Raw genomic sequence first — 13,044 nt, 5'->3', positions numbered from 1 at the left:
AGGCTCTTAAACCTAGTAAGTTACCCTTCTCCCCCTATTTGTCCCTCAGACACCATACCAGAAGTTTTTCATGTTTTGCAAATTCATGCCATCCTTCATGAATTCTGGTAACTGAAGGTTCTATCAATGCCAGCAGATCAGGCTGACCTTCCCCCCCGCCACACACACACATAATTATTTCTCTATTGTAGTAAGAATATTTAAGGTTTACTCTCTTAGCAACTTTCAAGTATATACCACAGTATTATTAGTTATAATCACAACACCATACATTATATCCTTATTCATCTTCTAACTGAAAGTTTGTGCTTTTTGACCAACATCTCCCTACTCCCCCTACCCCCCAGCCCCTGTTAACTACCATTCTATTCTCTGTCTCTGCAAATTTGGCTTTTTTAGATTTCACACATAAGTGATATCATGCTGTATTTGTCTTTCTCTGACTTGTTTCATTTGCACATGATGTCCTTGGGTCCATCCAAGTATTATCAATTATAATTAACCTATAACATTGTGTGGGAAATTCTCAGTCATTATTGTTTCAAATATTTGTTCCATTCTTTTCTCTCTTCTCCTTCTGGTATTCCCATTACATGTATGTTTCACCTATGTAGTTGCCCCACAGGTCTTGAGTATTCTGTTCTGGGTTTTTTTTCCCCCATATTTTTTCTCCTTGTTTTTCAGTTTTGGAGGTGTTTACTGAGATAGCCTCAAGCTCAGAGATTCTTCTCCTCATCTGTATCCAGTCTACCAATAAGCCCATCAATGACATTCTTCATTTCTATTACAATGTGTTAGATCTCTAGCATTTTTTAAATCCTGTCTAAGAATTTCCATCTCTCTGCTCAAATTGCCTGTGTGTTCTTGCATGCTGTCTACTCTATCCATTAGAGCCCTGAGTATTTTAATCATAGGTGTTTTAAATTCCTGGTCTGACAGTTTCAACAACACTATCATACTGAGACTGGTTCTGATGCTTGCCTGTCTCTTCAACCTTAATTTTTTGCCTTTTAGTATGCCTTCTGTTTTTTTCTTCAGAGCCAGACATGTTGTGCTGGGTAGATGGAAGTGCTCTAAATGGGCCTTTATTAATGTGTTGGTGAGGTTTGAGGAGAATGAAGAAGCTCTGGGGTCCTATGATTAGGTCTCAGTCTTTTGGTGAGCCTGTGGAGGCTGACCTTTTACTAAAAACTTTTTACTGGAATTGGTTCACAAGTGGACTCAGTCTTGCATATTACTCGATTATTCAGTATGTGCCGAGGCTGACATGGATTTGCACAGATAGCCTCTCTGTGTGTTTCATTTAGTCTCTAACCAAAGGACTACTTAGAGGGGAAGAGGGAGGCTGGGAAGGATCCCAGGTGACCTATGCCACCAGCTGTGACACATGTCTTTTCTACTCACTGCCAATTTGTGTCAAATCTGTACCGACTGTATTATCAAAGGGCTTCCACCCAGGTTCCTTATTGGGTAATGAAACTCATCTGCTGGCACAATATTTGCAATGGCAACAATATCCTTAGGCTGGGGGTGAATGGCTTTCTGCCTACGCAAGATCAAACGCTTGGTGCATCTGTCTATAAAGTTAAAGTGACTTCAGATGACCCCCTACAGAACTCTTGGCTACACCAATGGACACGTCCATCCCATGGCTCTGTGTTTATAAGAAGGTGGGTCTGCGTCCAGTTAGTGGCAGAGATGTAGTAACACTCCAGGTATTTGCTAGAAAATATAGCCTCAAAGTCATTGCTACTCAATACCTTTCAAAAGCTCAACCAAGAACAATAGTATTTATTGGAGAATTTCCTGAAGGGTATGTGGCCATCCATTCCTCTAGATATTCTAAATCTCTCCTTGAACTATCCAGACCATCCCTACAATGAATCATACTGGGCCCCATTAGAACTGTTTTCTCTGATCAGGTGATGTAACTGGCCTAGAAAGAGGGATACAACATGAAACTGCTCTATGTAACTTGTCACTTCATTTTTGCCATGAAGTCACATTACATACTGTCACGTCTATAAGGATCCACGAGAGAAACCTCTCTGGTCTTAGTTCTAAGAACAGTTCCGCTTCTCTTGGGCAACTGGACTGTTTTTACCGGATTGGGACGGGGGGAGTGGGTAACTATGTTGGATGCAGTTGGTCATGTTTCCCATTTTGCTCAGAATGCTCAGAATTAAATCTGTAGCCTGCTTCTTTTACTAATCAGAACTTGCTGACACGCATTTTGCTGATTAACTCCCCCGCTCCCCCCAGCTATATCTATACCTTGTTTTGTCTTTGTCTTTCTTTGCTCATTTTTAATTGATTTTATTTTCCTGTGTTGAATAAATTTTGTTAGACCATTTTTTAATGCTTTTGAACAAACTGAAATATATTAGGAAAATGAGAAGCCACAGCAAAGCAGCAGATTAAACATAACACGTGAAATTTCTCTGAATTCTAATCTTAGGTTTCTCATTAATACACCAGATAATGAGCAGGAATAAATTTTAGATCTATGACAAGCTTAATGTTAAAGCCTAAAGAATAAGAACACACAGACATGATAAATAATGAGAGAAATTCAGAAATCAAGTTATGAAAGATAACGTATTCCAAAACCCACTGTCAGCCTCTCAACTCTTTCAGCCTTTTCTGGGAGTCCATTACAAAAGGCCCTGATGCTTCCTGTATCTTCTACCTGATGACAACATTTCACTGCTATTAAAAAACACAGTACTCCAAATCACCTACCGTGTTTGTGAATAAATGCAAGTCCTTGTAATATCTGATACATGATATTCCTTATAGCAGATTCAGGAAACAACTTATTTCTGTATGGGGCAGAGGAGGAAAAAAGTCGTAAGTCTAGATTTACATATGAATCTGAATACCCTGTGTTCATGTTCTTTTGGTTATATAGTAAGATTTTAAGAAAACATTTGTTCAGACACTAATCTGACCAGATCCTCCGATAATAAAGACCAAAGAGAAACAACCATTTGTCCACACAAGATGGCTACCTTGTAAACACTGGTGTATTGGTATATTGGTAATTAGTATATTCAGTTATGTTACAAAGAAGATTAAAAATCATAGTAACCACCCCCCCCCAAATCCCTCCAATCTATCATATAAAAATCTTCTCTCTTCATAATATAAAACAAAACTTCAAAAATTTTAATGGGGACAATCTGAGGTCTTCCAGATAAAGTCCTTATGAAACATAGTGGATCCTGCCATATTCCCTTGGTTGGGCAAACCTTACAGCTTCAGTGTTGCTAGTGACAATGAGGATGGCATTTGTTCACCGAATCCACGCAGAGAAGCTGTGAACGGCACTCACTTGCCACTAGAAAAATATACCCCCAGGGTTCTACATGGTTCACTTTCAGAGTTAAAAATGACCATAGCAGGTGAGTTTTTTATTAGTGTCCTCTTCCCAACACATAAGCCTCTGAGCACTATAGCAAGAAAGGAAGTGCAGTCAACCTACAAGTTTTCAGTGGAGGTCTCAAAATAAACAAAGCTGTCACACCCTGACCTGTAATTGTTCTGCCCATGTTTCCTTGTGGGAATGAGGGCTGCAGAGGACCTGTTCAATCTGAGCTTCTCTGCGTGAATAACCCACCGAAACATGAAAACGGCTGCACTGAAAGTAGCTTCTGTGATGCTATCATGAGGCCTCCAAAGCAGGAATGTGGGTTGGGCCCCTCATCTAATGGGCAGCTTTAAACAGTGAAGCCTAAGTAGCACGACTGCAACAAACAAAAACAAAAAGAAAACCCATCCACTTTGCAATATTTATTTCTAAAGTCATGATGACCAGACTGTACCTTTCTTTAATGAGCTGGTAAAGATTTTCCTTCATGTACTCGAAGATAAAATAAAGATGATCATTTTCCCTGATAACTTCTTTTAATTTTACAACATTGGCGTGGTTGAGCTTCTTTAAAGACTGAAAGGCAAGGGGGAAAACACAAAAAATTGGAGGAAATCTGCTGTTGAGAAAGAAAAGTAATCCCACATATACTTAGGAAGAAACATCTAATTCCATAACCTCAGAAATGCCGCAATTCCTATTTTATTGACAATTTAACAAATGGTATTTCTCTGAAGTCAATAACAACTTTATGTAGAAAACTGTTTTGATTAGCTGACTAGAAAGTAAGCACTTGATTATTACTGGTATTTCTGGCTGCATCCTGCGCCAGGCAAGGGGCCAGACCTATTTTAGGTGCAGTCCCTCCAGATGATGGAATTCATGCCATGAAAATGGCCAGAAGGGAACCAACTGGAAGCTGAAGCTTTGGTTGTTCGTATTAGAGAAGGCAGCTGCTCTGGGCTGAGATGACCAGCCAACAGTCTGCAGACCCTTTGGACAGGAAATTGTTCAAATAGACAAGAGGCTCATAGCCCAAGGTTCTCAATTTCCCTCTGACTCATGTGTGTCCATGAGGCACACAGCACTCCTTACGATGTGAGTTTTAAAGGAGAAAGGAGGAGGAGAAATCTCACTGCAAAGACCCTGAAGTGAGATGGGAGAAATAGCTCTGCTTCTAAGAACAGCAAAGGCGAAAATGTCAGGCAGGGGATGAGAAACAAGAAGGTGGCTCAGAAAATGGGGCGTGACCTGATTCTTCATCTTGGCGCACATGCAGTTTTCCTGTTCCTGGCACATCCATGTGAGTACAGCCATGCGTACACTATTTTCTGTTTGCATTATTAATTTTGTTGATGGGGAAAGAGTACACTTTTGTATTTGTGAGCAGCGATCCTGTTCATGTACGACAGCTAGAGAAACTGCTGGTTTGCTCACCAGATGGTCAGAACCTGATTGACAGTCTCCTTCAAGGGAGCCTCAAAGGGCTGTTGGACAGTGGGATGAGCTGTTCAATTCCAAAAGGCTTTTCTCACAGAAGTGACTCCAATAAGAATACACTGTAAAGCCCTCCTTATGTTTGACATAGCATGAACAGGGGTCCAGCAGAGAGAGAGGGAAACACAGAATCTGATGCAGGCTCCAGGCTCTGAGCTGTCAGCACAGAGCCCAATGGGGGGCTCAAACTCACAAATCGCGAGATCATGACCTGAGCCAAAGTTGGACGCTCAACCGACTGAGTCACCCAGGTGCCCCTGCGAATATCCAAATCTAGAAAGACAGTAATAACACACCCAAAGAATCAGAGCTTGGGAGTGCTATAATATGATAGAGTAACTTCAAGCAGCTGGGAAGGGAGAGGAAATGTGGCCAGTGAATGAGAACAAAATAAAACTCTTCAGGTTCTTCCCTGAAAGACAAGCTCTCACCAAGGAGCCCCTCTGGCAGGAAATCCTCAACCAAAGGACAGATCCTTCTAGAACCCAACGTGGCTGATTACCTGTTTCAGTTAAGTGGGCTTCCAGGTTCTCCAAAAGTAACAAGCACAAACATTGCTTGGCTTGTAAGTATTCACCCTGTGGCCTTCTTTTCTACCTATTTGCTTAAAACGCATCACTGCAATGGCTGAGATGCCCAGTGGATAAGCAGAATGAATGGGGCAAATTAATTCAGGGGAAAATGAAGTAGGTTTTTAAGCTTTTCGAGAAGGGGATTCTAGGCAAGGAGTAGGGTACCTTCCATGCTTGGCCTGATATATGTTTTGAGCACAAATTGCTGGCTAAGAAGTCTAAGAAGGGCTAGCAGTTCTTGTTTGTTTGTTTGTTTGTTTCTTCTTCTTCTTTTAATGTTTATTTTGAGAGAGAAAGAGAGCTTGAGAGGTCGAGTGGAGGAGGGGCAGAGAGAGAGGGAGAATGAGAGAATCCTGAGCAGGCTCCATGCTGTCAGCATAGAGCCCAATGCAGGGTTCAAGCCCACGAACTGTGAGATTATGACCTGAGCCGAAACCAAAAGTCAGACACTTAACCGACTGAGCCACCCCCGTTCCCCTTGCAGTTTTTTTCTGAGCAAGGATCACGGGCAAGTTAAAGTCTACATTAGTTTAATATAAAAGGGATTAATTGTGTGGGGGGAATTTCATGTGACTCATTTTACAGATAGAAGGCATCTTATTTTGGCCCAGGAAGAGTTTATAAGGAGAGGAAAAGGCAGGACAATTAGAGCAGAGAAGCAGAAATAGCAAATTAAACCCAGGTCAGCAGTCCTAATAGAGATTATTTATCCCCATTTGGGTGACGGTTCTTAACTATTAACAAAACTGCAATGTATTGCTCCCCAAAGGTACCCTGGGGCAGAAGACACAGTCCTTGCCTAGATGAGGCAAACAGCCTAATAGGGAGGAGAGGACACAAATACAAAATCCATAAAACAGAATAAGGGAGATCTTCTTAGGGTCAAGAGAAGGACAGAGACGAGGAACATCAGAAACATTTCAAGAAGGAGCAATCAGCAAACCCTGAGTGGTCAGTGAGTATGTCATCTGAAATGTGACTTGAAGGAAGAGTAGCATCCAGATAAAGAAGTCAGGGGAAGGGAAAGAGTGAGTCCTGAAAGAAGCCCTTCTTAGGTATGGGCGTGGGAGTGGAGGGGAAGTCGGCTATGCCTGAGGGACGAGAACTACCCCAGTTAGGTTCTGAAGGAGGCTCGCCCAGAAGACTTCAACTGGGGAAGTGGGCAGGGAAGGCACTGTTTGGGTGCCAGGTATACACCCACTGAAGCTAACAAATGTGGGTTTGAAACAAAGCTCTGTGGCTTAGAGTTGTATTTACCTCAAGCCAAGTTACTGAGTCTCTGGGCCTGAGCTATTCTCAGCAGCAAACTCAAGATACTAAAATTTTCCTCATGGGGTAGTTGTGACGATAAAATAAGACAGTGCATGTAAAGCACCTAAGGTGCTTCCTGGCTCATAATAGCTTCTCAGTAAACGGTACGTAGTGTGTGAACAGCTGAATGTAATGGAGATCTTTCTGGGAGCAGCACACAGGAGGGGTGAGATATGGAGGGAGTGAGGTCACGCAGGCACCTGCAATGAGCTGCAGTTTGTGGGTGAAGGAGTAAATGATAATTAACAGAAGAGGGGAAAAACAGGACGACTGGGGAAGCAGACATTCTAGAAAATTTAGGCACTGATGTCCACTAAGCAGCTGGATATATGGGCCTGAAACAGGTGTCAGCAAGCTTTTCTTAAAGGGACTGAGAATAAATATTTTAGGCTTTCGAGGCTATGTAGTCCCTGCTGCAACTACTCAACCTTGCAATCAAAGCGTGAAATCAGCCATAGGCACTACAGAAACAAGTGGGCATGGCTGTGTTCCAATAAAATTGTATTTACAGGAACAGGACGTGGCCACTCATCAACCCCTGGTCTAATGCGTACACAGGATAAGAGATTTGGTGAGACCACTGAAGCAAGGCAAAGATATGAAATTACTCAGGAGGAGGTTCAGAGCAAAGAAGAAAATTGCTAAGGATGGAATGTAAGAAATCATCACTATTTAGAGGGTGAACCACGGAGCACTTGCTGAGGCAAGAAAGAGGTGGGACAGCTGGACAAAAGCAGAGTTACACAGTCCTGGGAGAGGACAGCATCCAACACCACAGGCATAAAAATGTCTGAAAAAATGAACTGGATTTGGCAACAGGTGACTTTTAGGACAGCAGCTTCAGTAGAGGTGCAGGGGCAGATGCCTGATTCAATTACATGGAAAGTCCATGGCAGGTGGGGAAATGATGGCAAAGGGAGAAGGGAAGGGGTGGAAGGAAAGAGAAGGGGTGGAACCTCCCGGAGAGAGAAGGCTGAGGCTGATTAGGGAGAATGGCAGGCACGTGTATTTATTTATAGGCTGAAGAGAAGGAGCCAGTGGAAAGGAAGAGCTTAAAGAAATAGGAAGGTCCAGGGGCGCTTGGGTGGCTCAGTCGGTTAGGCAGCAGGCTCTTGATTTCGGCTCATGTCATGATCTCATGGTCATGGGATTGAGTCCGATGTCAGGATCCGTGCTGAGTTTGGAGCCTGCTTGAGATATTCTCTCTCTCTCTCTCTCTCTTTCTCAAAACAGACAAACCTAAAAAAAATAAAAGAAATGGGATGATTCACAATAGCCAGAAGGTGGGGAGCAACCCAAGTGTCCACCAACGGATGAATGGATAAACAAAATGTGGTCTGTACCTACAGTGGAATATGATTCTGCCTTAAAAAGAAAGGAAATTCTGACACACACTAAGACACGAACCTTGAAGAATCTTGAAGACTTTATGCTAAGTGAAATAAGCCAGTCACAAAAAGACAAATGCTGTAATGATTCCACTTACATGAGGTACCCAGAGTGGTCAAAGTCATAGAGACAGAGAGTAGAATGGCAGTTGCCAAGGGTTGGGGGGTTGGTCACGAGGAGTTACTGTTTTGTAGGTAGAGTTTCAGGTTTACAAGATGAAGGGAGTTTTAGAGGTGCCTGGAGGCGAAGGCTGCATAGCAGTATGAACGTATGTGATACCAGCAAATGTACACTTACAAACTGGTAATAGGGTACATTTTACATATGTGTGTTTCATCACAATTTGAAAGAAAAAGGACATTAGTGGGAAACTAGGGAGATCAAAATAAATCCGTGGTTTATCTAATACCAAAGTTTAAAAAAGTATATTCACCAATATAATGGCATGGCAACCTTCTCCCTTGAGCTATTAGCTGTATAATGTTGTCATTTGCCCCCTTTTGTTGGCATCAATGAAACAATTCAAACAGCATGACTAACTCCGATCAATCACAAATCTAAGCATGTATAAAGCTATTTTAATCAACCATACATAAATTATCCCCTGGTGTATTAATAAATACCTTAACCTCCCGAAGGTTCATGCATTCCTCCCAGGAATAAAACTTTCTTTTCATTCTAAAAGAGAACAAAGAAACAAATAGCATGCTTATTCCCAGTAACAGGCTAAACTTTCTTGTTCAAAAATGTTTCCATTCTAAATCCAGTGAATAGTGCTTAGAGTTGGTTTCAATTTCTACCAAATATTACACTATCCAAAACAGCATTCTATTTGACAATCTGGCAGTGCGATTGATGCCACATCACAAAGCTGCCCCAAAGGGATGGTACAGTGCAGTCCAAGGAGGCTTTGCCTGCTGTCTTGTTCTATCACTAATTGGCTAACCTTGCCCTGGAGGCAAATCCCTCAGGCTTATTTGATCTATACTAGAGCTCTCCAATAGAACTTTCTGTACTGATGGGAATGCTCTGTACTATCCAGTATGGTAGCCACTGGACTAGACATATATGGGTACTGTGTAGTGGAATATGGCTAGCACACTATAGGAACTTCATTTTTAATAAAATTTAAATTTAAATGCCATTTGGTTACTTGCCACCCTGTTGGACAACACAGTTCTAGACCCTCTGGTATAGGGGTTGGCAAATGATGGCCCATGAGCCAACTGCACCCCACCATCTGTTTTCATGCAGCCTGTGAGCTAAGAATGATTTATCGTATTTTTATTAAAAAATTTTTTTTTATTAAAATTTATTTTTTGAGAGCCAGAGAGAGACAGAGCATGAGCGGGGGAGGGGCAGAGAGAGGGAGACACAGAATCGGAAGCAGGCTCCAGGCTCTGAGCTGTCAGCAAAGAGCCCTCTGTGGGGCTCGAACCCACGAACCGTGAGATCATGACCTGAGCCGAAGTCAGTCGCCCAACCAACTGAGCCACCCAGGTGCCTCAATTTATCATATTTTTAAATGGGAGGGGAAAAAAAATCAAAAGAAAAAGAAGATCTCATGATAGGTAATAATTTTATGAAATTCAAATTTCAGCTTCCATAAAGAGTTTTATTGGAATACAACCACACTCATTCATTTATACATAGCCTATGGCTGCTTTTACACGATAGCAGAACTGAGTTGTGATAGAGACCATATGGCCTACAAAGCCTGAAATATTTACTGCATAGCCGTGTACAGAAAAAGTTTGCCAACCTCGGCCTACAGCCTGAGGGGAGAGAGAGAGAACTCTATGGGCCAACCAGAAATCCAAGTTTCAAGGTTATATCTTTCATTGCACTACAATCACATGGTCTCCTTTGGCTCTTCCAGCAGCCCCAGGAAATAGATGGGGCAAGTGAGGAAACGAAGAAACAGAAAAGTCATGTCATTTTTTCCCAAGGTCTCACTGTTGGCCAATAAGAGACCAACTTCCATCTCTCCACCTCACTCTCATACTCTGTTCCCAGCGTCATACCGTCTGCTAGCAGAGTAACCAGTTCCTTTGTTCGTGCCCCAAATATTATTTAGCCCCCAACCACGTGGCAGGGGCTTTGTCTGCACTGGAGATACAATGAGAGGGGCATCCCTCATGGAACTGACATTGCAGTGGGAAGGCAGGCATTTAATCACTTTCTGTGCTGATTGCTAGGAAGGAAAGGCACAGGGCATGGTGAGAGTGAACCCCAAAGTGACCTAATTTAGCCTGGTGTATCAGGAAGCACTTGTGGAATGAGGTGATGTTTCAATTAAGACCTGAAGGATCAATTGGCCTATGAAGGTGGGAGGTAGGGAATATCATGTGAAGACTGGGGCAGAAAGATATTTGGTGAGTTCAAGAAGCTGAAAGGCCAGAGTGGCTAGAACAAAATCGACAGTGGGGTAGTGACAGGAGAGAAGGCTGAAGAAATCAGGCAGTGGCCAAGTGATACGGCAAGTTTTAGGTCCCATTAAAAACCGGGAGCTTGATCCTAAAATTGATAGGAAGATACTGCAAACTGCTGTAGTTTGGGTTCCTCTGAAAGCAGAGCCTGAGGCAAGGACTTGGGTGCAGGTAGTTTATTTGGGACGAGATTCCAGAAAGCCAGGGCAAGGAACAGAGAAACTGGGAACGGAGGGGTGGGAAACCCACTAAAGGGTGCGTTACTGAGCTGATACCAAGGTGGGCAACTGGGGCTCAGTCCTGCTGGGGACCTTCTAAAGACCTGTGTGGAAGGTGCCCTGGTTGAGAGTCTCTCAAGTGCACTTGGGGAGGGGGTGCTGGTAGTAGGCACAGAACTGTACACATAGCACGCTGAATTCAGGTAGGACAGGGCAACTTGACGGGGCAGAGGGGACACAGCGTTTGGCACAAATGGTTTTAGACAATTAGATTCATGTGTTTAAAGTAATTCTTTCAGACTGGAATAGAGAGGGGGTAGAATGGAAGCCAGGATCCCTACAGGGGAAATTCCTCTAGTGGCAGAGGTGGTAAATGATAATGGGTTGAATGGGAGGTTAGCAGGGAGAATACAGAGAAGTAGGTGGATCAGATAAATATATGGTAGTTGGAATCTATGGGTCTAGACGGCCAATGCTGGGCCTATGGAGGGAAGTCAGGAGGACATGCAGGTTTTGAGGGGATGGCAGTGTCATCTATCAAGATAGGAAACACTGACGGAGAAACAGGTTTGGGGCGAGAGAGGGAAAACGTGGGATATAAGCTCAGTTTGGGATATAACGAGTCTGACGTGTCTGCAGGTATCCAAAATGGAGATGTTGAGAAAGTGACTGGATATAGAGATGGGTGTAGCAGGAAGGCCTTAAAATGGTCCCCGAAGCCTCCCACCTCCTGGTATTCAGAGCCTTGCATAACACCTCTCCTTTAATGACTTGCTTCTAACCAATGGAATCAGCAATCTGTGAGAGGATGTCACTTCTGTGATTAGTTTACAAAACCAAAAAGATGTAACTTCCATCTTGGTAGAAGCCTCTCTCATTGCCTTTGTGGCCCTCATGTCTTGAAGCAAGGTATCATGGTGTAAGCTGCTCTCTGGGGAGGCCCACATGGTAAAGGACAGAGAACAGCCTCTGGCCAATAGCCAGCAGGGAACTGAGGCCCTCGGTGGAACCACCCAGTAGGTATTGAATGCTGCCCATAATCACGTGAGTGAGTAAGCCTAGAAGTGGATCCATTCCCAGCCCAGCCTTCAGATAAGACCTCAGCACTGGCCAACACCTTGATTGCAGCTTCATGAGAGACTCTAAAGAACTCACCTAAACCATGCCAAGACTCCTGACTCACAGAAACTGTGAGATAATAAATGTGTATAGTTTTAAACCATGAATCCTTGGGGTAAATTGTTATGCAGCAACAGATAACTAAGACAGTGAGACTGGACTCAGATTGCAAAAGGCAAGTGGGGTGGGGAGGTGAAGACAGTAGTCCCCAGACTGCTACCTGTGTAAATGATCCAAATTAAGTCCTTCTCAGGGTTTCAGTTTCCTTTCCAATAAAATATTTCTTATCCTACTCATTACTATGTCACAATATAAGACACTCTGGAAAAGTACTCGCATCATATGCAAATCTAAAGTAGGAATGTGTTTAAGACCTCTGACATGAGCATTCCAGGGCCAACAGTCATCAAGCCCACAGAAATCAATGTCTAAGACTTTCCTCCATGCCTCCCATCCACGCACCTTTAGAAAATTTGCAATGATGAGAAATGCAGAAGGTGGAGTTAAAACGATGTTGACAATGTATAGTTGAGGATGAATTGATGCGAGTGAAGAATAAAACTTACTTTTTAATAGCAATCAGCTCCCCAGACTCAATGCTTCGTCCCAGTAGGACGGAACCATAGGTTCCATCCCCAAGTTGCTTGATCGTTGTGTATCTATTCATGGTGTGCCCGCTCAGGCCGGACACTCATCTCAGGGCCGAGGCGGTGCAGTCCTGCAGAGGCAGCAGGCCTCCCCGGAATGTAACCAGATTTTTCGATGGCAGCACCAGCACAAGGTATTCAACAGAACGTGACTATCTCCCAAATACATATTTTCAAAGATCAGTCTTCTGCCTGGAGAGAAAAATGAGAGACAAGGGTAATTGCCAAGGTACATTTTAAGTTTGGGTATTTTTATCATCTAAATCAGGAGTCAGCAAACTATAACCCCCCAGGCTGCCACCTGTTGTTGTAAATAAAGTTTTATAGGAACACAGTTATGGCCACCTACTTGCATACTGTCGACAGCTGCATTCACACTACAAGAACAGAGGTGAGTGGTTGTGACAAAGACTATATGGCCTACAAAACCTAAAGTATTTATCATCTGGCCCTTTACAGAAAAAGTTTGCCAACCTCTGGCCTAAATAATGC

General features: G+C 43.1%; 1 protein-coding gene across 1 annotated transcript in view; it reads right to left on the bottom strand.

Moving 5' to 3' along the window:
- Positions 1 to 12,738, bottom strand: part of CILK1 (ciliogenesis associated kinase 1) — a 37,424-nt gene extending 24,686 nt beyond the window's left edge. Inside the window, exons 1-4 of the mRNA XM_047102828.1 lie at positions 12,472 to 12,738; positions 8,763 to 8,817; positions 3,825 to 3,946; positions 2,743 to 2,822 (exon numbers count right to left, since the gene is read on the bottom strand). Of these exons, the coding sequence (XP_046958784.1) occupies positions 2,743 to 2,822; positions 3,825 to 3,946; positions 8,763 to 8,817; positions 12,472 to 12,572 (358 nt within the window). The 5' untranslated portion in view covers positions 12,573 to 12,738. The remainder of the gene's footprint in view (positions 1 to 2,742; positions 2,823 to 3,824; positions 3,947 to 8,762; positions 8,818 to 12,471) is intronic.
- Between the last annotated feature and the right edge of the window lie 306 nt (positions 12,739 to 13,044).

This window comes from Lynx rufus, unplaced genomic scaffold (genome assembly GCF_022079265.1).
Source record: "Lynx rufus isolate CCGP_SWC_20201006 ecotype Redwood Valley unplaced genomic scaffold, mLynRuf1.p SCAF_6, whole genome shotgun sequence".
In the NCBI taxonomy this organism is placed as follows: domain Eukaryota; kingdom Metazoa; phylum Chordata; class Mammalia; order Carnivora; family Felidae; genus Lynx; species Lynx rufus.
Note: the sequence above shows the minus strand (reverse complement) of the source record. Positions and strands in the feature narration are given on the sequence as shown.